The following is a 26,981-nucleotide window of genomic DNA, read 5'->3' as shown; positions in this document are numbered from 1 at the left end:
GAGTTTCCAACATTTTGCTAGTTAGGTTATCTGTTGGTGTTTAGTCAATCTAGCTAGCCCAACTATCTACAGCAAGATTCCGGGCTCATTTTATTTTACAGCTGTTGAAACGTAAAACTACCGACTTTAGGCTAAAGGCTAAAGCTAGTTAAAATCTTAGTTAAAAACTAACGATCCAGAGAGTTTTGTTGACATCGTTCCAGTGATAAGCATGAGTCCTTTCCGATATCGACTTTGTAATAGTTAACGACCCGTATCACCTAAGCGATAAGGTTCGTTATTCGCAACGTCAAGACCTACGCCAACGTGAACTAGCGTTTACCCAAGGCTTCGCACGCGTAAATCATAGATCCAGCAGTGGAATTGAAATTCCGGGATGTTACTAAATTCCTGTGGGTTTACCAGAAATTACATCGTGGTATTTATTGACGTTGCAGTATAAACAAACATGCCAAATTTCATGACACATGTTCGGTTAAAAAGTAGCATACCAAGTTTCATCCAAATCCTTGATTATTTACCAATTCGAACCGGAATTGTTAAGCTACTTACTTATTACTATTATAGTATATTATTATCTATCATTAATAAAGCAGAATAGTATTACACGAATTATTATTCGTAGATTACACGGCTAAATTACAAACAGAAGCAAGTGTCTCAACAATCCCTCTTCGCAACTGTACATAGGTATACGGCGAAATTTCTCAATGTCTTTACGACACAGTATCTAGATACCTAATTAAAATTTTCGACTGTTTTGTCGCCAAAAACAAAAAAAAAAACAAAAACAGTACCGTTTCCGAGTTTGGTTTGGTAGTGATCGGCTAACTCTTAACTACCACATTTGACTTAATTATTATCAAAGTATTATAGTTCATTTACATTATGTTAAGTAAACTGACAAGCCACAAAATTATTGGCGTTTACGAAGACAACGTTCTAATTGAGCTAGTGTCATGTCATGATCAACGAACACAATCGCCTTTTGACTAAAGTTGGAGCATTATTAATAAAACTGCAACGAATCTTGTTTTTAAAACGTGCACTTTGATTTTACGATCAAATGAAACGATACCGACAGCCAATTAGCACCTTTGTTTATATTATCTTTATCAACAAATTCGATGGCGTCAACATTGTAAGATAACATGCAAATTCTACTGATATGAAAGATTGACAATTGTTTTAGTTTGGTGCAATGCCAGGGTTTATTATTTATTATCTGTCGTCACGTGAATCAAGGTTGCAATGGTCTAAATGATTATGACATTCGATCTCGTATATTTCTTAAATTAAGTAACATGACATAAAACAAGATGGTTAATCATTATTACATCAAAATCAATGAAATGCCCTTTAACTTTTTGGTTAAAATGAAGTTCCCAACATTTTTATTCATCTAGATATATCGAGTTAAGTTGTCAAACGGTGGCTAACATTCTAGAAAGATTTGTCTCATGTGGTTGAATACGTGTTGACAACACACATTCACATTATACAGTACAGCTACTTTCTATTAACTAACTAGAAAATTCCTCGGTAATTTATGTAATTATAATGACAACAGCGAAGACATGAAGCGGATAAAATCAGTTATTTTTCCTAAAAGCGGGTATTTATTAAAACTATTAAGCACCTATGTTCAATTTTGTCAGAAAATGTGGGTAGTTTGCTTCATACTCCAACGCGGCGCTCGAAGCGACCCAGTCTCTGAGACGAATCCGTGCGCCCGCGACACCCCGCGTTCGTTTTGGCGAAAACTACATTATTTTGCCTTGATACCTTTCCTCCATCTTTACCGGGATACCTGCTACGTAGAATTAACGCGAAACATTCGAACACGCAGCCGAATCGCGGACATTTGTCTCTAAGACACTTTTTTTAGTTATAGCATAGTTTTAAATTCCTTATTTTACCAATATTTTATCCAGTGTTGTTAATTTTAATTTATAATAGTTATTTTTAATTTTTACACGTTTAAGTTAGTTTTTAAGACGAAAGTTTGCCACACCGCCGCCATTTTGTTGTGTCGCGTCACCCGCCGTGGACTTTCAAAATAACGATTAAAACTCGCGTCGGTCGGAAGATGGTCAGTAGGGATCCGCCATTGCTGGTAACTGAAGTAGCGACTAAGAGTAAAAAGAGGAGGCGCAGAGCAGGGAATCGTGCCGGGAAGCGACGTTCGCGTAGATCAGTGGTCACTGTTTCTGCGGTCACCGCGTTGCCAGAGAAGTTCCAGTACTCTAGTCCTGTGAATTGTGCCGTCCACGCGTTCCTGATGCGTTACCAGAGTGCTCTGAGGAAGGTGCCGGCGCATCTTCCGCCGAGGGTGCACGCCGGTCCACCGTCCAAGCGCGTTAAACGCGTGTCATGGAGTAAGTTATTACGACATATTTCCAAACCTTACCTTTTCTACCTTTCCTACTTAGACACTGTGTGAAGACGGCTTAAATAAATTGACCATTATATCACGACCTTTTTAGCCGAAGGCTAACTAAATAAGGGGATTGATCAAAACATAATGAAGGTTGTTAGTTTAACGGTCCAGTGATCGGAACTGAACTGTTCGGAACTGTTTTCTGACTGCCCTTTAATGTTTCTCGAAGTTGCTCAGTTATAACAACAGTTAAAGAAATCTTCCGAGCAATTATTTAGTTATGTGTATATGAAGGGGGAAAGAACACTCGCAGACAATAACTAAATGCGCACGTGGCTGTATGTTTAATACTTTTACAATTTAGTTATTAAATTAAAGGGATAATTTTCCATCATGCATGACAGGAAAGAGTCTAGTCTAGACGGCTAACACAAATGAACGCGACTTGCTTTGTCGCTCAGTGCCGTCCTGACTGAGTGTACGGCGCACTTCTGAAAAAGACGCTCGTGCAGGCATTTCAGGGTTTTTAGTAAAAGTTTTTGCTCGCAGCAAACGATCGCGTTAACTTTTCAAATAATATGAAAGAGACCATCTTTCCGATACGCGCCGTCAGAGGCGTTGCTGATTTGCTCGAAATAATTGAAATCAACATGAACGCGTTCGAGATGTCAATTGTGACGCAGAACTTTATTTCAGGGCTGGTTCATTGTTCCAGTGTTTCATCCGACTCATTTTGGTGGTCACATTTTATACGAATTGGCTGTAGATTCCGGTTATTAGAGGTCCTGTAGTTCTACCAGACAACTGGGAACTGTATCAGAATCTTCTGCCATTACTACAAAAATGTCTGATTGTCTGAGAAAGATGACTCGGCTCTGTTACGAAAATGGCGGTATTATTTTATTATTAATCTTCATAAATCGAACGAGAGGAAAAAGAAAACTACGTCTCTCATTATTAGGCTTTGCTAACAAAACGTCTACCGTCAAAAGCCTCCAAGGTGACTCCGAAACATTCTTAAACGATTTGATCGTCTGTCTCTAGTTTTTGCAGCATTGGCTAGTGAACGAAACGTTTTTTTTTTACTATTAGTTGTGCATTGCTACTGAATTGCATCAAACTTGAACCTTCATAGCTTCTCGTCATCGTGTGCTATGTAACAGTGGCATTATATTTAATGCGTAATGCAGAGATTATTAAAAATATCAACTGGTTTAATAACACATTAAATTGGACAGTTAACTTTGGACTTTGGGAAGTAAAAGCTTTTAGGGCTTATAATTGGCCAATAAATAAATAAAATTAAATGAAAATAGTTAGGTAGGTACAGTCGAGTTCACAAAAATCTGAGCAAAAATTTGATCAAAAATATCTGAACACGCTTCTAAGCCGTTAACAATAGAGTCGTGTTCAGATATTTTTGATCAAAATTTCCCGGGTCCGATTTCCGGCCGGGGCAGATATTTGTATGAATAATACGAATGTTTGTTCTCGGGTCTTGGATGTTTAATATGTATTTATATATCTATATAAGCTTTGCTCAGTTTGGGACTAGGTCAATTGGTGTCAACTGTCCCATAATATTTATTTATATTGGCTCTCCATACATCTGCCAAAGAAATCTCACACTGGTACGCGATTCATTTTCTTCGACTACAGTCAAGTCCTTATAGGTACTTCTGTCTGACAAAAATTCAATCAAAAATATCTGAAGACGCTTCTAGGCCAACAATAATAGAAACGTGTTTAGATATTATATTTTTGATCAATTTTTTGCTCATAAGAACTCTAATGTTTTTTTTTTTACATGAAACGTGCAGATGAGGCCAAAGGTGTATCTCACTGGTTCAGTAACAAACTATAGACACACTCTAGCCTTGAAGAGCCCTAGGTTGTATTTATCCAGAATTGCCGATAGCTTCGACGACGCGAGCGGAAAGTGTGATAGTGATATCGCGACGAGACAATGGTTCCGCTGTGGTAATTGCTATTGTGAACTATAGTTTTTAAATGCGTTCTCTACTTGATTGTACATCCGGTTTGATGGCTATGCCTCCACCAGATACGTGCGAGTGCACCAATAGGAATAATTCTTTTCAGGGTTCCGCACCCGAGGGGTGACAAACAGAACCCTACTTATGTCGCTGAACTGTCCGTCTGTCTGTCTCAGGTATCTCAAGAATCTTAAGCTCGGGTAGACATGAAATATATACATAATGTATATTGCTATTGCCGCTACAACAACAAAGAAATGAAAAAATCTATCAATAAAATAAATATAAATAAATAAATATCATGGGACACTTGACACCAAATTGACCTAGTCCCCAAACTAAGCTAAGCTTGTACTATGGGTACTAGGCAACGGATAAACATACTTAAATACATATTAAACATCCAAGACCCGAGAACAAACATTCGTATTATTCATACAAATATCTGCCCCGGTCGGGTACCGAACCCGGGACCTCAAGCTTCGTAATCAGGTACTCTAACCACTTGGCCATCCGGTCGTCGGATATAAGTGGACTTCACAGTTTTGTAAAATTTTGCATCGTAAAAAGGGCTGTTTAAACTGTTTGTATACGTTACTTTGCGGAGGTCCATGATTAAAACAAAAGGGATAATCTTGATTTTCATTTCCGCGAAGTAGAACGGTCAAGGGTCAAGCTATGCAAACAGCCGCGCCTGCTGCGTTGAATATTCGTAGTCGCGCAATTAATTTTCGTTTGTCTTAATTCAAGTCAACAGTCATATGTCAGTCAGCCACCTTACATTTCACGTAGCTATTTAAATATTAATTTTAAATGTATTTACGTGTTGGTACTTACTTATATAGAGATAAGAATGTAGAACGACCTGTCAAAATCATAATAAGATAATCTTGGCGTTCGATAAGCAAACACGTTAATAGACCTATAATCATACTATTGAAATGAACGTATACGACTTCTTTTTAACCCCCGACGCAAAAAAGAGGGTTGTTATAAGTTTGGCCGTGTCTGTGTGTCTGTCTGCCTGTGGCACCGTAGCTCTTAAACGGGTGGACCGATTTCAATGTGGTTTTTTATTTGATAGCAGGTTTTCTAGCTATGGTTCTTAGACATGTTTAATCAAAATCGGTTCAGCCTTTTTTGAGATATTGAACTTTGAAGTGACAAAGTCGAGGGTTTACCAACTTTTTGTTGGTTAGGTTAGCTTAGTTTGTTCTTTAATTACCAATAAAAAAAATACACAGTAAAACTTCAGCAAAGGCTAAAACACGGTCAACCCGGCATATGAACTGTTAGCAAAACAAAAACGTCTCCTTAACTCGAAAAAATCCGTGATATGGCCATTGCCTGTAATTTTTTTAGCATGCCATCTATTATTACAGTGCTTTGTGTCTACGTCTACGTCCCAGCCAATTCGATCGACGGTGCGAATAATGAATTCTCTGTCCATTGCGGGTGCCGCCATGTAGGTAACGACTGTTCAGCAAGCGTTTCTACAACGCAATGGACAGAAAACTCGCCGAGACTGGTGTCCAAACCGTTAATCCAGTACCACTTTAGCTTGCTATATATCACCCCTTTTAATCCGTGACAGTCGAGGGGTGGCGCTGAATTGAAGTAATTTGCATCCATAGTCTGTTTGTTCATGTACCGGTCTTTCTGATCATAATTTGCGGATCAGCATCTCAAATGGAGCAGCTTGACCATAAAAAAAAGCTATTTTACCGCAATGGTGGTTTATTTGTTGCGGTTTATAAAGTACCTTATTATTAGTTATTTTGTGAATAGTTTCGTGTGATGCTTCCTTCGGAGATACATGTCTATGTATGACGCTTGGCACTAAATTGGCAACAAAAGAACGCTCTACGCGTTCGTACAGTTGAGGTCAACTTTAACTCATTTGTTTACGCGTTGCCCATACGTCGGCCCCGCGGCGACTATGCGCTCGCGGCTGGCGGGGAACCCGCCATGTTCAACAGAGAACACGATAAGAAGACGAGCTCACCGAGTTGCCTACGCATTGCCTACTCTTTGACACCACATTGTCCACTAGTGACCATCGGGTGGATCATTTACTTGACTCAACCGAAAGTTGTAGGTGTGTTGGTGTCGCAGTGGTGTGGAGTTGTGCGTAGACCTTAAGATAGCCTTAAATTAAGCGTGATTTCGCGTCTAAGCATAGCAGGGGTTAAACGCTTTCCCCCTTATTCATAAAAAAACCTTAATTGAGGTTTGATCGGTCTGTTACTTAGCAGACTGATTAAGCTTGTTAGACGGTTGTCAAGAAGTATAATTCACTAAAAATATCTTCGGTATGGTTTTGCTCTTGTCAAAGTCAGCTGTTCAAACTTGTGGCGGCCATTTTGTGACTTAGCAGGGAGATAAAGGAGGGTCTACTGTCCTCTAACTTTAGCAGAGCCTTGATCGACTGATTAGCGCTAACAGACGTTTATGAATCATGTTTTTTAGCATCGGGCCCTCAAGGAGGCTTCAAGGAGGCTCTAACTTTTTATGAATAAGGCTGTTTGTGTTTGCGTGTGCAGGTCACGAGGAGAGCGGGTCGATGAGCGGCGGCGGCGGCGGCGGCGACCCGGCGGTGCTGGCGGTGGGGCCGGCGCGGCGCACGCTGCAGTACACGCGCGAGCAGCTGCTGCGGCTGCGCAACTCGCCGCTCGTCAGGCGCTCGCTCGACCTGCCGCTCGCCGGTGCCGACGCGCTCGCGCTGTCAGTATACAGTGTGGAAAAATAAGTCGGGCCTTGGAGGGAAACTGCCTTAAATCATTAAGTTGGCTCAATTTACTTAAAGGAGGCATTCCTTTATTTTTAAAAAGAAACAAAACTGCATTCAAAGATTTTCTAAAACTTGCTTGCCTCGCATGGGACGCGAACCAACTAAAATGAAAAAAACAAACAATCGCCATTTTATTATACTAATCGATAGGATTATTATTCAAGATAAAATTTCTCTAACAAACATTTGGTCTTACTCTCGTCTGTCATACAAGATATCCATGAAGAATACCTATTTAGTAGGTACACAAGTTCTTTAGTGAACATTTGGTTGGTTTTGCGCAATATTGCGAGGTTTTTTATAATTCTGGTCAGCCTTTAGATTACTTATATACGCCCCGATATGGTAGGTACATTCTGTATTGAATAGAATGCCTGCAGATTTCAAATATTTTCTGTTGTATTCTAGGTAGAAATTAATAGAATTGATAGGTACACACAAGAAGGACCCTAAGTTTCCTGCGTATAGTTGATGCCGAATTCCGAACAAATTAATGATCGGCCAATTTAATATCGGAAACTTTATAATTTCAGAGTACTGAAAAAGAGGTCCGATTCGCCCAACGAGGATGACCGGGGGGCGCGGGGGGACGCTCCGAACGAAAACCATAAGGTTTGTCCTTGGTTTGTCATGTTATTTATAGTTGTTTCTAGTTGATACTAACCTGCGCTGTGGATGTGGTCTTTCTAAATTATGTTTTTTTTTCTAATCTTTATTCTTTAGGGTAAATCTAAATATCTATGTTTCGTGAGGGGTAATGAACAAGATACTATCAGACATAGTGGGTACACAAAGTCTCACAGCATTTGTTTTTGAGGGGAGAACTAAAGTAAGCCCGCCTATCTCCTATTTAAGTTTGTTGTACTACTAACGGGACAGCTTGTTAATAATGTAAAAAATAATTAACCTAAAAATCCCCCCTCCCTCCCCTGCATTGTGCCCATTTCAAGTCTTTTCATTTTGATAGACACGTCTTATCTACATTGTTGTTTTATAACTGCTAACGATGGGCAACTTTAGATAATTTATTGAATCCGGCGTTACTTTGCGGAGGTCCATATGAATGAACTGAAACCCTTTGCTCACCGGCGACCTTAAGGTCAAGGTCGGGAGGAGAAGGGTCAGGGACCAGGTAAGGTCGCGGGTGAGCAAATTAATTGTTTCAATTCAAAGTCAAAATATCTTTATTCAATTTAGGCTGTGACAAGTACTTATGAATGTCAAAAAAAATTACCACCGGATCGGAAAAACCTCAGTTTAGTAGAATCCGGCAAGAAACTCAATGAGTAATATATTTTTTAAACTGATGTACCCCTGTTTCACCGTCCATTGATTAAATTTATTTGACGGATAAATGTGATGCCGTCTCTGTTTGGTTTGTTCGAATAGACAGAGACTTGCATTTATTCGTCAAATAAAATTAATCAATGGGTGGTGAAACAGCGCCCCTTACAATCTTGCTTAAAGATTACAAGTAAAATTGAAAATGGTTTACTTTTAAGTTACGACTGTTCTTTTTTTTTCTTATTTATGTAATTTTTATTGTGTGTGTTTGCAGTAACAAATAAACGTTTTATCTATCTATCTATCTACGTATTAAGCTCAACTACAATTCGTCAACTTTAGGGTGGTAGACCACATATTTGGGTCATAGACATTGTAATATTGTCGCAGGGGGTGTACGGTCGCGAGCGCGAGCGCGAGCGGCGCTCGGCGGACCCTCGCGAGCGCGTGCGCAAGGAGAGCGAACCGAGCGGCGGCGGCATCGTGCTGTCGCCGCAGCGGCGCTCGTTCACGTCGGGTTGCGGCGCGCCCGCGGCCGCCGCGCCGCCGCCGCCGCCGCACGTGGCGCGCACGCGGCCAGACTCGCCGCTCTCAGCCGCCGCCGCGCAGACTGCGCCCGTCAAACCTGACCCAGGTATGTGCGATGTTCACTGCCATGCTGCATTTAGCAAATAGCATACTACGAGGACTGGCTGGACGCATGGATAGTTCTCTGCAGAGGCACTGCGTTACTGCTCTGGTTAATCCAAACCCTGGGCAGGTTTATTTTATAAACTAATTGTACCAAAGTAGATTTAGATAGATACTAGCTTTTACCCGCGGCTTCGCACGCGTAAACTATTCGGTCTGGTAGTTGCAATTGAAATTTTCGGGATTTTACAAAATTCCCCTGGAAATTTCCAAAATTTATATCGTGGTCTTCATTGAGGTTGTGTTGTGAATAACTGTACAAAATTCAAGACTCTAAACCCAGTGCTAAAATTTCAAAAATTTTCCCTATCCAAATTCAAATTCATATCATTTATTCAGTAAATAGGCCGCAATGGGCACTTTTACACGTCATTTTTTTAAATACCAGCACTTTCGGAAAGACCATCATTGCCAAGAAGAATGCGCCGCAAAAAGCTTGGCAGAAAGTCATTTTTTCAAAATAAAATAAGTACAAATAAAATACTTAAAAACTACAGTAAGTATACAATTAAAGAAAAAAATACAAAATAATAATAACAATAATACACGGATGTATGGGGTCCCTTAGTTACAAAACTATCCCGTGGAAATATCGGGATAAAAAGTAGCGTATGTGTTATTCCAGACGTCCGGCTACCTACATACCAAATTTCATGCCTCTAAGCCCAGCGGTTGTTATTTCGAGATTTTATCCCTATCCCGTGGGAATATCGGAATAAAAAGTAGCCTATGTGATATTCCAGAGGTCCAGCTACCTACATACCAAATTTCATGGCTCTAAGCCCAGTGGTTGTTATTTCGAGATTTTATCCCTAGTTATCCCGTGGGAATATCGAGTCAAAAAGTTGCCTATGTGTTATTTCAGACATCCAACTACCTACATACCAAATTTCATGACTCTAAACCCAGCGGTTGTTATTTCGAGATTTTATCCCTATCCCGTGGGAATATCGGGATAAAAAGTAGCCTATGTCCGTCTCCTGGCTCTAAGCTACCTCCCTACCAATTTTTAGCCAAATATGTTCTGCCGTTCTTGAGTTATAAGTGGTGTAACTAACACGACTTTCTTTTATATATATAGATTTTAACTGTAATTTAATTTAACGTTGATACTTAATATACTATTCAATGGAAAAAATCAATTGTGTAAACAAAGCATTTTTTCACGATTACTCCGTAGTTACTTACATTTGAACGCCAATCCCGATCATATTCACATCTCAATGAGCTCAGCACTGTTTTTAACAATCATTTTATCATTAAATAATCGTGTAAATATGTTTATTTTATAGAATTAAATGGAAGACGAAAATCCGTTATATTTGTCAAATTGACATGATAATTTTTTCCTCACCGAAGTTGGTCTATGGTCGGTCTAGTCTCTGGAAATTTAGTGCTGTACCAACAAAATTAATTATTTGACTGAACCAACCTTACCTACCGATAATTATGGCTGGCTCTGCAAATTAATTTATTCGTAGATATTAATTATTTGTGTTAAGTTACACTATTTAATGAAGGTTTATAAAGGTTTCTAATCCTATCCTACTATCCTACTAATCCTACTAATATTATAAATGTGAAAGTTTGTGAGTGAGTGAGTGAATATGTTCGTTACTTCTTCACGCTGAAACGGCTGGACGGATTTGGATGAAATTTGGCGAAAAGTTAGATAACATAGGATACTTTTTATCCCGATATTCCCATGGGATAGGGATAAAATCTTGAAATAACAACCGCTCAGCTTTGTCCTGAAAATTGGTATATAGATAGTTTGACATCTGGAATAAAACATAGCCTACTTTTTATTTCGATATTCCCACGAGATAGGGATAAAATTTCGAACTAATAACCGCTGGGCTTAGAGTCATGAAATTTTACCATGATTGTTTTTAATGTAATGTCAATGAAAACAACGATTTAATTTTCGGGAATATCCACGGCAATTTTTAAAAATCCCGGTATTTCAGCTGTTGGACCTAACGATTTACGTGTGCGAAGCCGTGGGTAAACACTAGTTGGACGATAAAAGAGTATTATAGTAGAAATTATGTAGATTTCTATTTACTAGTACTTATCATATTTACTGTGGAGTCCATTGTTGGACCAAACAATCATTTTGAATCACTTCCCTGTGTCTACTCTCATTTCCCTGTCTTATGTAAATTTAAAAATGCCTCTTCTAAATTATATCGAAAATACAAACTGAGACATGGATGCACAGAAAAACCAGAAAAAGAGACCAGCGCTGGGAATCGAACCTAGGTCCTCAGCAATCCGTACTGCGTACTATAACCCCTACACCACCGTTGGACAGGAGTCAAGATACAAATTTCTCCTATGCACACATATCTCAGGTTGCCTTTTTCTACTACGCTACTTAAGCAGCAAAAAATTCTAAATTAATCCATATTTTAACTGACCCTTTCAATTCTAAAATACTCCATCATAAACCTTGGGGAAAATATACGTCAAAAAATATAAGTGGATATACATGTTTCACCATTTTAAAAATTCTACCCTTAAAGGGGTATAAAGGGGAGTGTAAGTTTGTATGGAAAAAACGTTAGGTATATATATTTGAAGATATACCTAATCCTAAAACTTCGTGAAAATGCTATTAAACATTCTAAGTTAAAAGGGACATGGAAACATTGTGAATGACTCTTGAACAGGACTAAAAGAATACGTGATTCGCCATTTTTAAAAAATTAAACTTAGGGAAAACATTAAATAATGAAATATGAGTAAATTCAAAATAATTATTTACTGCTGATTGAAGTATCTTAAAGAGCTTTCACATCACTAGAGCCAACGTCAGTCAGTCAGTCAGCCAGTCGTCAGTCAAGTGTCAATGTCAGTCACCACATTTGTTTACACAATTGATTTTTTCCATTGAATAGTACCATAGTTGTAATTTTGATTTGATTTTAATTTAATTGTATTTTTTTTTATTAATTGTAATCTATTTTGTGACTTTTGATTATGTATGTTAGTCTGTAAGGTTTTTATTGTATGGACCAAGTTGTCTGAAAATAAATAAATTCAAATTGAATTTAGAGATTGTGCACACTAGCGTTTTTACCGGTCATTTCTTGGCGGCGCGGGAGGTCGCGCGCACGCGGCGCGCATGCGGCGAGCACGCTGCGGTACCTCTGCGATTATTTGCCGCCACCATGCCGCCGCGGTGACGCGGATCGCAAATGACCGTACGTCGCCGTGAAACTGCCAGCAAAAACGCTATTGTGCACAAGCTCTTACACTTTCGCATCGTACCTCGCCTCGCATGGCACTAGGTGGAAAATGAGTCCGTTTACAGTCTTGTGATTGAGCCGCTTTTATTATACTTGCTACATTTACAGTCTGGGCCATCACCGGCTTAACTTATCTTTATTTAATACAGAACTCTTGGCCTTTCGGTCTTTCGAAACCCACTATAGTTTCGATAGTACTGAGGACTTTGTTTAGTTAAAATGATGTGACATACAATAAATCCATCATTTTCTCCAAACTAAGTCTTGTTCTAAACTTGTTCAAAGAAGGCCTATATTGATTCGGCAAATACAGGTGATGCGTGCTTTGAAGACTTGGCACAACATTGTATATTATTGCCAACATTTTACTCCTATCCCCCATTATACCTCGTCCTAGTTACAGTAGAACAAAATTAATCACGTGTCAGGGTAGAACCTTTGTGCTACTAATGGCATGTCGACCCTGGTACATCATAAAGGAAACCTCTGAAAATTTTGACTCTCTGGACATTGTGGACATTTAACACTGGCCGTCCTCCGGCTGATGAATGTTTGTCTGTACAGCGGGTCGGCGCATCGGGTCGGGGCGTATTATGGTGCGGGACGTGGCGTCCACCGGCTGGGAGGAGGGCGAGTACCGCGCCAGCGAGCCCTACCGGCCGCCGCGCGCGGAACACCGCGCCAACGGGGACAGGTCAGTGTTAGGGGCTACGCTAGCTGAATTGTTAGATTGATTGCAGCAAAATTTCATTTCGCGTTTTTTCACGAATTTTATTTTGACAAGCCTGTTTTTTTCATGAAGCTTATTTTCGCATTCTTTTTGTGTCGCATTTTTCCCCAGTCGCGTTTTTCCCCAATCCCAATCGGTACAGAAACAGTCTCGACGGAGCTCCGCTAGCGCGGAGCTCCTATCCTGGGTGCTTTTGGCCCTTCAGATCGATGCAAAACTAACATAACCTAAACCTACCTATGAGCCGTTAAGCCTGGTTTTGTGTTTTAGTATTGTGATACCAGGGCTCCATCTACACTGTTTCTGTTTCGATTGGGATGGGAAAAACGCGACTGGAAAAAGTGCGACACAGAAAAAACGCGAATGTGAAAATAAGCTTCATTAAAAAAGCAGACTTGGAAATATTGCCTTCGTGAAAAAAAGCGAAATAAAAATTTGCTACAAAGAAAAAACGATTATAGGAAAATAATATAACAAACCCGGCTAGCTGGCGTGGTTGCACTACGCGGGTGCGGGGGTAGTTCCCACGCGAGCCCAGTGCAGATTGAGAGCTTCACACGCACCATTAAATTTTTATGGTATTAAATAAATGTGCCAAACAGGCACTCTGAGGTGATCCCATTGTCACCAACTCACGATCTGATGATGGGATCCCAGGGAAATCGAGGGCAAACCTCAAAATTTATAGGCACACCTATGGCGATTTTGGCATTTTTAGCATTAAGATATCATAAATCATAAATCATTTAATTGCATAAAAACATGATAAGCATTTACATTCGGAAAGCATCATTTGGTAAACTGGACCTACTCATATTTTTTTTTCGGGACCATGGATCATGGATCAAGAAGTTTTCAAGCCAAAAAAATAACCAAAGGGAAGTGAGTGAAGCGACGAAAAGTTTGAAACTTTGACGTGTTTTTTTTAATATAAAATATGAGTTTGTGGTGAAATGACAAAACACGCCTCCATTCTTTTTTCATGTTCTCCAACATATAACGAAACCATTAATTAATTATCAATTTTCTTGAACAAATCTCTCAACAGAAATTAGAAGGTTTGGTCAATTTTCAGTACTTTGAAGAACATTTTCTCCAAACAGGTTGGGTTTGGGCAGCTAAAAAAAAATACGTGTCCGTTATTTTAGACTACTTTATAACATATATCAAAATAAATCAAATCGGAGTCGGACAGTTGGGTACCCTTCCTTGTCAGCCTAATCGATTTCGAAGTCGAGGCTCTTGATTACTTGGTTCAGGGGTTAAAGGTCTTTTTAAAATTTTGGTCTTGTAGGAGTCAATAAATGAGACGAGCCATTTCTCTTTAGATTGTTATTATGTGAATTGTAATGAAATGTAAACTTGACAGGTTTGAGCGGCGCTCGTTCACCCGCGACTCCTACTCCTCTGACATTAAGAGGGAAAGGGACGACCGATTCAACAACGAAAAACCGAGAGACAGGTGAGGATGATAGTTAACGCATTCACTGCCACCTGATTTCCACAGGTGCCACCGACGCACATGTGCGTTCAAATGTATGAATAATTATGACAGCGTCACTGGGCTAAGTTCCGAAAACGCATATGTGCGTCGGTGGCAGTGAATGCGTTAAACTCGCAAGACAGTGTGATAATGATAAGGCTCAGAGGCTTTTAACTTAATTGTAATTGTGATCTTATTTTGTATTGATTTTACCTTTTGCTTGGCCGCAGGGATGACAACCGCAGATCAGGTGGTCGCTATTCTCAACGCCGATTTGAGAAAGAAGATGAACCAGAATGGTAAGTTACCGGAATTTACGTGGTATAGATGCACTGAAAAAGTTTTTACACAGGCCAAGTAAAAATCAATCTTATGTCAATTTCATAAAGATTTTGACCTGGAAAAACATTTCTCACTTTAATTATACTTTTGCTATCTTAGTGACTTGAGCGGTTTTCATTTGTCAATTTTACAAGGGAAAGGGATCATTTAACTAACGGGACAAAAAAATCAAGAGGAAATGCCATGTCAACGAGACACGCTTGTCATAAATAAACCCCCTTGCAAAAAAAAACGGGCACCTATGGTGTTTGTATTTTATGTGCATGAAAGCTTACTTTCTAAGCTTCAATGCCTAAAAATCTGAAAAACCATAGGTGCGCTATTTTTGTGCAAGGGGGTTTATATAGAAACATGTCAATTCCGTTGTCAAATTTGTTTTTTTCCCCGATTTAATCCCTTTCCGCTTAAGTGTTATTTTTGTAACAGACTGTATAATGGGTGATTTATAATCGTAATGTTGTGTGTACAGGTTTAGTGGAGGGCCGACATCTCAGCTGGAGACAATCGAGTTGCGCGGCTTCGACGAGCCGATCAAGAAAAACGGGCCGACCGAGCGCGCCTCTAAAGATACCGAGGTATCTTCACACACTAATTGGAGATTTCTATCATCCATGCCATAAGAATAAGGATAAGAATCATTTTCGCTATTCTCAAAAACAGTTTTATATACAAGTTATGATTATGACAAAACAAAATAAAAAAATAAAAGCAAGTTGTTGCGAAGTCGCTGGAAGTCGTCAGGGCATCTTTCACCTCTTCTTGATAAATTTAAATACAGTCTGTGTTCATCAGTTTCGTATTAAGATAAGTCATTGCCAATTGCCATGGGGCACATGTGTCTCATGGGACTGTGAACCTGTTAATGTTTGTTGCGTTCATTCGTTTGTTCTAATTTACATATACAACTAGCCTGGTACAGTCGAGTTCATAAACTTGTGAGCAAAAATTTGATCAAAAATATCTGAACACTCCTACGCCGTTAACAATAGAGTCGGGTTCCATTTTTGACTATTCCATTTTCCGCGATAAAAAAACTGTCCTATGTCCTTCCCCGGGATTCAAACTATCAGTATACTCGAATAATTAGACACCTTCTAAAAACTGTTACATAATTTTCAACTGTCATTTATTTACGTGTTTAGAAATGGAATAACAGCGGGGGTGCTCGGTCGCCGGGTGGCGATCGAAACGAGCGAAGCGAGCGCAATGAGCGAAGTGAGCGTAACGAGCGAAGTGAGCGCAACGAGCGAAGTGATCGCAACGAGCGAAGTGATCGCAACGAGCGAAGCGAGCGAAACGAACGCCCCGAGCGGATCGAGCGGTGGCGCAACGAGTCAAACTCTGAGCCTGCCACGCAGACGAACGAAGATTCCAATAACACTAGCAACGTAAGTAAAGTAGAATAAAAGTTACTGTCACGGCATTCATATACGATCGTCTTGTTTTAGAATTCCTTATTCTGTGGGAATTTCACAAAATCCATCCTTATTACTTGCCTTCATCTTAAAGTAAACCTCTCTTAATTTTCAGCTCTCTAGGTCAAAATTTGCACCGTGCGTTGATGAGACAGTCACTTGGGACTTTAAAAAATGAAATAAATCTATACATTTGTGAATTAAAAACGAGGGTAGTTTATTTGAGACTACGAAGTAGATCTCCTAGCGAAGTGATGAGTAACATTACTTCTTATGGTCATATTCTTCTTTTTACTTGAAGTTACAGATCTAGCTAAATATACAAAGTGTTAGTGCTGATGTGTAATACTATTGTTACAGGACAAGGACTCGGGCGTAGAGTCGAAGCCGGAGGAAGCGACGGGTGAGCAGCCCGACTTCAATCTCGACGAGTTTCTCAAGTTCGACTCTATCCCAGACGTGCTTACCGTAAGTATAAAGTCATATTTCGTAGATGCCATACTTCGGCGAGACGATTTTGACGAGAGAATACGTCAAACAGTACTCAATTGACGCATTCTCTCAATGAAAAATACAGCGTCGCGTTTCGCCGTGAACTGACCCTTAGAAGTGTGAAGATGGGGGGAATTACAAGTATGCATTATATTTTAGAATGGTGGGGGAGAAACCGAGGGCGGCAGCCGGTTCAGCCGGTGGTTCCGTCGCGAGAGTCCCACCAACGACTCGCGACACTACGAACGGCTGCTTAACAACATGGTTGATGGTGAGTAACGCTTGATTACACTTTAAAGAAAAGAGCGAGGGTCGGTCAAGGAAGAAGGCAGTGGGGATCAAACTGACTGACCCAAACTATAAACTATGAAGCACCTCATACACGATTTACCCCCTGTTTCACATCCATTGATTAGGTTTATCTGACGGATAAATGTGTTGCCGTCTCTGTTTGTTTTGTTCATCACATTTATCCGTCAAATAAATTTGGCCCTGAAACCTTAGGCCAAAACAATACTTAATTTTGGCATGAATAGGTAGAATAGGAATTGAAAGTTATGTTATTCTTTTTGCGGTTTCAAACCTACATACGATTGAACGCGCGTGTTTAGTCGCAGTGCGTGCTAAGTTGAGATTATAGTCCCGGGGCTGGTTTGTGAGAGAGTGAGAGAGTGAGAGTGAGAGAGAGAGAGAGAGAGAGATTTACACATATTCGTATTACAAGAAAACTAAATTTTTCGAAGGAAAAACATTTAAGAAAAAACATCGGATATCATAAATTGAGCCCAGTATAAGCAAGCCGCAACGTTGGTTTTCAGTGGGACGCTTTAAAAACTAAACAAATACACACACACTGAACACACGAACTCCTATAACCTTTAAGCAGCGTTTCCACCAGAGATGTGCTGTGCGAGGATGTGTAAATTAAGCGTTTCTATTGGTTAATGAAAAACACATCCTCGCACATTATTGGTGGAAACGGTGATATTTAAGAGCGTTTATACCTGCTGAGCTAGCAACGCTTTTTCTTTTAAAACTGCGAATAAACGTTAATTCGTTTTTAAAGAATATAAAAGTCTATCACGAGTAATTATTGCAGTAGAACATTAACTTATATATTAAGAACAGTTCTAACGGACCACATTTTTAATTTTCATTCAATTTTTATGGAATAATGGAGAAAAACTAACAAAATGCACGATGCCAGCTCAGCAGGTATAAACGCTCTTAACGTACCAATTTGCCTGTAGATCTGGACAAGTCGACGCGCGAGCCGGCGGGCATGGGCGCGGCGGGTGGGGGCGCGGGCGCGGGCGCGGCGCCGGCGCACGTGTTCGCGCCGATCTCCCCGGCCGCGCCGCGCGCGCCGCCGCCCTCGCTGCTCGATCTGCTGCGACGGGCCAACGCCAACACTAACACCAACCCCGACCCCAGACCCGGTAAGATAAACCCCTGGAGAGCTGCTACGAAATTTTAAAATCGAAGTTCGTATCGCACCGTCCCTTTCACTCGCGTATTAAATGACATAAGCGTCAGCGGGACGGCAAGACACGAATTTCGAATTTTGCACATCGTACCTGCTGCTGCCTACCCGCAATAATTTAGTTTTGTTCTTGATTAAAAATAAAAGTTCAAATCTTTAGCTCCAGTCTTATCTGTCAGTCGTTCGGTAACGTTACTATTAACGTGATATACAGGATGTCACATACCCCATGGCTACGCCATATTTATGAAGGGAAAGTATTTCAATATTGGAGATAGAAAATTTTACTCGTATTTATTTTCCTAAAATATTATTTTTATAAAAATGCAACATTATGTTCCATTGCATGGTCTTCCTTTTATTTAAGGTGACTCAGGAGACATCAATGATACACTTGCTTAGAGATTCTAAGCCTTAAAAAGCTGTTTGCAATGTATACTACTAGCATGCTTAGGAGATGAGCCACGAAGGGATTGCCTTAAAACAGTCACAACTCTTTAACTTTTAGTAGATTTGTACCCCATAAAATTATACTTTTAATAAGTGACCAAGGAGACGTTATCATGACAACCTGTTATATTGAAATGTTATTAACCGATTTATTTATTTATTCGTCTTATTGATTTGTTTCAGAGATGAACAACGTGGGCGGCGGCGGTAAGATCCACAGCCTCGAGGAGCTGGAGGCGAGACTCCGGCCCCCGCAGCCCGCCCCGCACCCAGACCACGACCTGTCCGCGTTCAAACGACTTGTGAGTACACACAGACATACTGACAATCTGCAACCTCTTTGTTAGCGAATTAGACCCCTGCGAATCAGTTCTATTATATATCTGTTAAGTTCCCTATGCGCACTGGGCCAGCGTGAGTATAACAGTGCTCATTCTGTGTCCAGCAGTGAGAGATATAGGCAAAGATGGAGGTTGTCATGCCAAACTATCAGGGTCAGTCGACTTTTTAGTGTACCTTGCTGCCATGGTAACGTCTCCTGGGTCACTTATTAAAAGTATGATTTTATGGGGACTAAAAGTTAGGATTTGTGGCAGTTCTGAGGCAATTCCTTCATGGCTCATCTCCTAAGCATGCTAGTAGTATACATCCATTGCAAACACTTTTCTAAGCGAGTTTATCACTGATGTCTCCTGGGTTACGGGACAGAGTAACAACACTAAAAAGTTGATTGACCCATCATCATCATCAAATATCAAATATTTGAAGCAAAATATTCTTAGAACCATTGTTATACCTTGGCAAGTTCGTATGTGGCATTCGGTGGAACCCTGCCGCAGGGGAACCTTTTTGATATACGTGTAAATGTGTCGTGTGTACAGTTGGCGCAAGTGTCCGGCGGGCACGCGGTGCCGGCGGCCGCTGAGCCGTCGCAGCGCGCGCCGCCGCCGCAGCCCATGAGTCTACTACAGGTAATGCACCCAACACCAAACAAACACCAAACTTCTTCTGAAAGTGCCACTCCATTACTGGAGGTTGGCCGTTAGCTCCAAAAAGCCATCCGGAACAGTTGCTCTGCACAGCAGATCCGGGTCCACTCCGTAATATTCCGCTGCCATGATGTTTTCCGCCTTCCAGTGTGCCGCTTTCCCTGTATTTTCCCCATCAATATTAGTTGCAGCAGCTGATATCAATCTGTCATGGTGCAATACGTGCCCCAGGTATTCGATTTTGTGATTTTTGACGGTGTGTAATAATTTTAACACCAAAGATGTAACAACAAAGGCATAGTTCAGTACATGCTCGATCGAGCTTTGATTGGACTACAAAACAAAAAGCCGGCCAAGAGCGTGTCGGACACGCCCAAGATAGGGTTCCGTAGCCATTACGAAAGAAATCAAGTAATATTATATGCGTTATAACACAATTAAAACACTTACTACAATCTTAAAATCTATTACCAGAAAAAGAGTGTATTTTCACGGCACTTACGTCCTTTTGTTGAGAAGCGCAGTTTTTCGGCAATAACTCGAAAACGGTATATCCGATCATGTTGAAACCAATTTTCGTTGAAAGTATTTATTAAGCGTTGCCTTTCCATATTTTTTGCTTATTTTTTGGACAAACGGTTTACAAGATAGAGGGGGGGACACAATTTTTGCTACTTTGGGAGCGATTATTTCCGGAAATCTTCACTTAATCAAAAAAGTTTTTGAAAAACCTTACTATCTTTTCAAAAGAGCTGTCGAACTATGTGCCACACGTTCATGCGAGTTTAATTTTTTTTTTTTTCAATTTCTGTTACGTGTATGGAATTCCCCTCCTATAAATATTTATTTTTGTAATTTAACTACAAAACTAAATAGCGGCTTTGACAAGACATCTGTACTCCAAATTTCATTGATATACATCTTGTAGTTTTCGAGTAAAATTTCGTGACATTCGGACGGACCTAAAAAAGGAACCCTAAAAAAGAACTAAAAATGCAAAACCGACTTTAAAAAACCCTTGTAGTTTCGCCATATCTGTCTGTCCGTCCGTCCGTCCTATGGTCAGTAAACCCCTTATACACGGGTTTGACACGCCGTTGACATGCAGTCCGTGTTACATTCAGTGCCTGATACGTTCACAGTATGGTCATGGCATGGTACGGTGCAGTGGGCACGGGCAGAGGCCTTAATATATCCAGCGCGGCTTTACATTAGGCTAGAGAGTTTGTAGAGAGTTTTGTTATAAAACCGGCGGTAAATTAGATTCGACTTATCGCCCACCGCTCAACGTCAAAAATTCAACGTTGTTCAACAAAAAGCACCGCGTTTTAAGAGCGCTGACGACGTGTGAACATGTACATGGGATTGCATTTGTTCTATTTGAACGCTTTTTTAACGGACGTTAAAAAAAGTTCTCGCGCGAATTATGCCTTATTGTCTGTGGCAGATGTTGAACAAGAGCATGGAACAACAGCAACAGCAGCAGCAGCAGCAGAAGCCGCCCCCGCCGCACATCCCCCAGGAGCTGCTCTACAAACTGCTGCAAGTGCAACAGGTCTGGCTTTCATGCCTTTGCTGGCATACTGTGACATGAATGCAGAAGAGAATTAAGTGGAACTGGGTTTGCTCCACCGCGAAGTATCTTACTTCACTGGGGAGAACATCTAGTTTATCCATTTTTTTTTATTCTCAATCTTTTTAATGATTATTCGAGCGTTTCTGTAAAAATGACCGAATATTCTGATACAGTTTTTTAGTTATTTGGTAGAAAAACAGGAACTCTTAACGAATAATCGTAAAAACGACATCAAAATCTACAGCCAATTCGTAAAAAATGTGACCAGATAAATGAGACGGTTGAATCGCTCGAATAACCGCCCTTTCGAATTTGGAACGTCAATTTGTTTAAACGGGGCACATTACTACTACATACAAACAGGTCATTTACTTATAGCCGGAGAGCTAGCTACATGAATAAGTTTGCAATTTGTAGAGCAACGAAATCCCTTTAGTTAGTGTATTATAGTATGATTATTAATAGATCCGGGCGTCTGGCAGCTGTTCAACGGTGGGTGTACAGTGGTTCGTTAAAGTCAAAGTCAAAATATCTTTATTCAATTTAGGCTATAACAAGCACTTATGAATGTCAAAAAAAAATCTACCACCGGTTCGGAAAAACCTCTGTTGAGAAGAATCCGGCAAGAAACTCAACGAGGTATATTTTTTTAAACAGATTTACAAGTGGTTGTAAAATCAATTGAAGACGTGCAATTTATACATGAGCTCTGAGTTTGGTGTGATATATGTGATAAGTATACTACTTTTCCCCCAAATAAAACGTCTGGCAATGTTATATTCGAATTAAACACATAATAGCTATAATATCACACCAAACGCAGAGTTCTATAAATTGCACGCCTTCAATTGACTTTACAATACCCCTTTGATGCCCAACCACTGTCACACCCACCGCTGAACAGCTGCCAGGCGCCCGGATCTATTAATAATGATACAATGGCACATTAACTGCAGGGATTTCGTTGCTCTATAAATTGGAAACGTATTTCCAATCTTTTAAAACGTATTTCAACTCTTAGACTATTTAGTTTTTCACCTATACCACGCGCCAGCCTGCACACATAATTCTATGAAGGTCTGTGATGACAATGTAATGTTTTCCAGCATCAGCAGCAGCAGGCGAACGAGATGATGCCGCCGGCGCCGGCGCCCGGGCCCTCGCCCGCCGACCGCGAGCTCTTGCAGCGGCCCGAAGCCCAAGCCATCATACACGGTACGAAGCTTTCATTTCCAGCTTATAACGAAGCCTATTTATTACAGCCTATTACAAGGTGTACGATAGGATAAAGAATTTTCAAAGCATTGATGCAAGCTTTTATTTGCAATGTACAAATTTAAGTTACAAATTTCGTTAACTACTTGATTTCAGTAATCAGATTAACGGTTAGTTTATGTAACTTGATTAATGTAGTTAACTACATGTATTCGTAATCAGAAATCAGATTTCAAAATAGTACTTAACTACGCCTTACACTGGTTGTTAACGTTCCAGGGTTGAAAGCGGGCGAGATCACGGTGCAACATCTGATGCAGCAGCTCGGCAACCCGGGGCTGCAGTCGCGGCATCGCGAGGTCCTGCTCACTATATTGCGGCTGCATCAGCAACAGAGACAGGTGAGAAAGAAACAGCGATAGAAATGCATGGTCGAGTCACTAAATGGTCCTGTGTAGTGCCATAAGGGGAGGGGAGCTGAGCTGGCGGCCTGAGCTACAGTCTGCTGTGTTCATTGTTTTGTTCCATTCATCAAAAGGAGAAAATAAATCCGTATAAGGGGTCATCCATAAAGTACGTCACACCAATTTAGACCGTATTTAGTAATCTTGTCACACGTATTGCTATGAAATTTGCAATAATTTTGTTTCTGTGTCACAAAACGCAATCGCCTGAACCTCAGTTTAATCTAGGGCGCGTATAAGCGCATATGCGAAAAACAAACAGTATACGCGCATAAAAAACGCTAGTCTGAAACCACCCCAATGGGAAGTATACGCCGACCGTGTTCTCCCTATCTGCTATTCCGTGGTTCGTTATCGTGGTACGTTTTATGGTGCAGCAACAGATGGGCGGGTCGCCGCTGCCGGGCGTGGGCGCGGCGCCGCATCTGGCCGTGCCGCCGCACCACCAGCCGCTCCGCCTGTCGCCGCTGCCGCACCCAGGTAATAATTACGTCAACCAAAACCTGACCTGTAGCTTTATAGTCTAACACACTTAGGATCACGGTCGTTTTCAACACTTCTTTCTGTCACAAGGCATAAAACGAGATTTAAAGCGAACGCCCGAATAAAGTGTATCAGCGCTCAGCCAGTTACATACGCGCGGTTAACTAATAATAATAAATAAATATCATGGGACACTTGACACCAATTTATCTAGTCCTGAACTAAGCAAAGCTTGTACTATGGACACTAGGCAACGGATAAACATACTTATATAGATAAATACATACTTAAATACATATTAAACATCCAAGACCCGAGAACAAACATTCGTATTATTCATACAAATATCTGCCCCGGCCGGGATTCGAACCTTAAGCTTCGTAGTCAGGTTCTCTAACCACTTGGCCATCCGGTCGACCCCTAAGGGGTTTTCAATAGTGGCTCGTAATTTTCCACTCACTTGTACCACTTGTTTAAATATACATAAATAAAAAAAAAACTTGTGATTCTTTTGTAAAACAATAAAAAAAATATACGTTTGGTCGGTGTGTTTGACCATAGCTGGAATCTCCTTTACCTATTTCCGACATATATTGATGATTATTACGTCATTCGTTTTTTTTTTTTCATATATAACGGAGAAAAGGGGAGGCCTTTGCCCAGCAGTGGGACATAATACAGGCTACATAAAAAAAAAAAACATTTGGTTTATTAAGTATGAAAATATTTGTGTTCCATGCGTATTCCCTTTTTGCATTTGTCAGCCATCCATTAGTTACACCACAGTCTTGGATTTCTAGCGTAAAGTCCCATTTAGACCATTCAAGAACTTGCAATACATCGCGGACTATTGGGGAACAACTAACCCGTCGCGCGACCAACGCCTTTTTTGGATAATTTTGGACTAGTACCCTATGTTAAAGGGTGATCGAAACTAGTAACAATAATTGACTAATCACGAGTACTTGGCGCGCAGGGCGTTCGACGGGTTAATTCAGTTGATCAAACAAATACTGCAATGTAGAGAAACTTGCATGCAAGTTCTCGCATAGTCTAAATGGAGCCTTAAACTGACCAATATGTCACCGTGCTTATACTAGCCGTGTGTCCGGACGCAGCGTTTTGCGTGTCCCCCATCATGCCGACCAGCCCCAACACGCTGGCCGTGCACCATCCAGGTACTGACTAGGGCTTGATTGCATTATCATACATCCTTGGCTCTCGTACATACAAGCATTAAGGCATTCTAGCATTCTGCTGTAAATGAGGGTTTTAACAGAGGTGAAATGTCGCTAGATGGCGTATCACGAGGTCCATTTGACGTTTGCTTGCGATTGGCTCATTTAGTTTTTTAACCAATCACGAGCAAACATCAAACGGACCTAACGGTACTAACGCCATCTAGCGATATTTCACCTCTGTTAAAACCCTCATTGCACCAGGACCACGTTAGCAAAATCTTCGTCGCCATGTTAATCGCCGCATGGGTACCATGAATGAAAGTAATGATTGATTTCGGAGAAGCAAAAAATACGGCGGTTGAAATCTTTCCCGATCATACGCAGATATAGGTTGATCGATTTTTCGGTAAATTCGGGTGCGTCAAAGCTATATCAACATATCAATCTCTGACATCAGACGTGATGATGATGTGTTCCTGTTATCCCTCACTATCCCCCACATAGGGCTCGTAAAAGAGTTTTCCGTTTGGCTCGATCTTGTGCGGCTTCTTCCAGTCCTTCCCAGCCGAGACCAAATCAGCCAGACGTCAGGCTTAGTTGTTTTAAATGTATGATAATGTAATCCAGGCCTAAATAGTTTTTCTTGATGCGAGTCCTGTGGTGTTTATTTCTTTACTTTGCGGTCGTTTTTTTTTTGGAAGATTAAATATTTTTTTCATAATTTAATCGGTAGGAAAGCGCTTATTTTGTTTGTTGTCTACTATACTTAATTTTTTAGGGTTAGAAATTCTTAACCAGTTTTTTTTTATAGAAATAACAAACTATCAAACAGTATGCACCAATTCATTAAGAAAGTGATAATAATATAGCAATTTTTGTGGTCATGTGGTAACATGGTTTGAAAACGGGTTATTCTTTTCAGGAAACTGGTCAAGGTTGTTTACCTAATTTTTAAAGTTTTGTAATAGGCATGCGCTTATGTGTGCAGATGATCCAGGCAATAGCTTGACATCGAAGCAAAGCACTAATTACATCAAAAACCTATTATTATTAGTATTCACAATTAACATTGTGTTCAGGTGTGCCAGCGCGCATACCGTCGCCGCGCGAGCTGGCTGCGCACACGCAGTCCATAATGCAGGGCGCGCTCATCAAGAAGAAACTAGAGGAGCAGCGCGAGAACTATCGCCGTCGCCACGACGCGCCCAGCAAGACTCCCATCTCCTTCACTCCCACCTCGGTCAGTAGCGCACACGCACACAACCCTCCATTGTCCAACAGCGAAATGTCCTAGTTTACATCGAACAGCTAACAATAATAGTAGATTATTGTCGTGGCCTGGAAGTAGGCAATTGCTGGCTGAGTATGAGTATTAAACGGACGAGCTTGCTGTTCCAGCCGAGACTAATATAAAGCTTTTCTCAAAAATGATGAATAATTCTGAAATAGACTGAACTTTTTCTCAAAATATATCATAACATTTATTTTATTCCAATTACTTTTCTTATGCTTTCCCGCCTTTTTTCATTAAAAATAAACTGCAGCTGTATTTTTCCACCGAAAACACCACAAGCTGTTTCAGGCCCAATAAAAAAAAGTCCGAAGTTCCAACAAAATATCTGATACCGCCCATTAGATTTGGCTGTATACGACTTGTGCCAACATTTCCATGGCCTTTTTAACTTTAAAAATTTTTTGTGACTGATTGCAGGCGCGCTAATTTATTATTGTCGAGCTAGCGCGCCTGCAATCTTTTTAACTTTTTAATTTTTCGCTGACCATAAACTATGCACTTCACTTTCTGATATGTAAAGAATAATGTCAACTTTTACGGACATTTTTGAGAAAAAACAATAGTAAGTTGAAGTGGCACTGGGTGGCCGGCCATATCTGCCGAAAAACCGGTAACCGGTGGAAGCTACTTGAGGACCTTTCTCTTCCTACGGTTATCTGTTCTTCATGTGTTGGGGCCTGCTCATTGCCACTTCGACTTGCACAATTCTTCTCTACTTTTTAGGTGGCTTTAGTTCTTCGGCAAATTTCCCTATCAAACTTTTGTAGTCATTCTAACCACTCGGCTACAGTACTCGGCCATAAAGATTGCACTTTGGAAAGAGACTCTGCTAATTTCGGCTTCGTACAGCGTTTGTCACACACTACTTATGTGACGTTTCGTTTGTCAGTCGTTGTACAGGTGCAATAGAGTACTAGTAATAGAGAGAAAATTTATAATATAGAGTTGTTGAAACCCCCCAAAACTTTAAATTGTACGATGGCATCTTTAG

At 40.5% G+C, this 26,981-nt stretch overlaps 1 protein-coding gene across 4 annotated transcripts in view; it reads left to right on the top strand.

Annotated features, from left to right (window-relative positions):
- LOC141431011 (uncharacterized) overlaps positions 1–26,981 on the top strand; it is a 49,639-nt gene that overhangs the window by 7,437 nt on the left and 15,221 nt on the right. For 2 of the 4 annotated variants that reach the window (XM_074091945.1, XM_074091942.1), the window contains exons 1-20: positions 1,702–2,378; positions 6,918–7,098; positions 7,699–7,777; positions 8,840–9,083; positions 12,958–13,087; positions 14,493–14,585; positions 14,837–14,905; positions 15,418–15,523; positions 16,091–16,336; positions 16,724–16,831; positions 17,015–17,126; positions 18,106–18,294; positions 18,972–19,090; positions 19,670–19,759; positions 21,225–21,332; positions 22,460–22,568; positions 22,848–22,969; positions 23,410–23,512; positions 24,634–24,693; positions 25,776–25,936. In XM_074091945.1, coding sequence (XP_073948046.1) covers positions 2,090–2,378; positions 6,918–7,098; positions 7,699–7,777; positions 8,840–9,083; positions 12,958–13,087; positions 14,493–14,585; positions 14,837–14,905; positions 15,418–15,523; positions 16,091–16,336; positions 16,724–16,831; positions 17,015–17,126; positions 18,106–18,294; positions 18,972–19,090; positions 19,670–19,759; positions 21,225–21,332; positions 22,460–22,568; positions 22,848–22,969; positions 23,410–23,512; positions 24,634–24,693; positions 25,776–25,936 — 2,718 coding nt within the window. In that variant the 5' untranslated portion in view covers positions 1,702–2,089. Of the gene's footprint in view, positions 1–1,701; positions 2,379–6,917; positions 7,099–7,698; positions 7,778–8,839; positions 9,084–12,957; positions 13,088–14,492; positions 14,586–14,836; positions 14,906–15,417; positions 15,524–16,090; positions 16,337–16,723; positions 16,832–17,014; positions 17,127–18,105; positions 18,295–18,971; positions 19,091–19,669; positions 19,760–21,224; positions 21,333–22,459; positions 22,569–22,847; positions 22,970–23,409; positions 23,513–24,633; positions 24,694–25,775; positions 25,937–26,981 lie in introns of those variants that run through there. The other 2 variants (XM_074091944.1, XM_074091943.1) reach the window with 2 other exon arrangements.

The sequence above is a fragment of the Choristoneura fumiferana genome, chromosome 9, assembly GCF_025370935.1.
Source record: "Choristoneura fumiferana chromosome 9, NRCan_CFum_1, whole genome shotgun sequence".
NCBI lineage: Eukaryota > Metazoa > Arthropoda > Insecta > Lepidoptera > Tortricidae > Choristoneura > Choristoneura fumiferana.
Note: the sequence above shows the minus strand (reverse complement) of the source record. Positions and strands in the feature narration are given on the sequence as shown.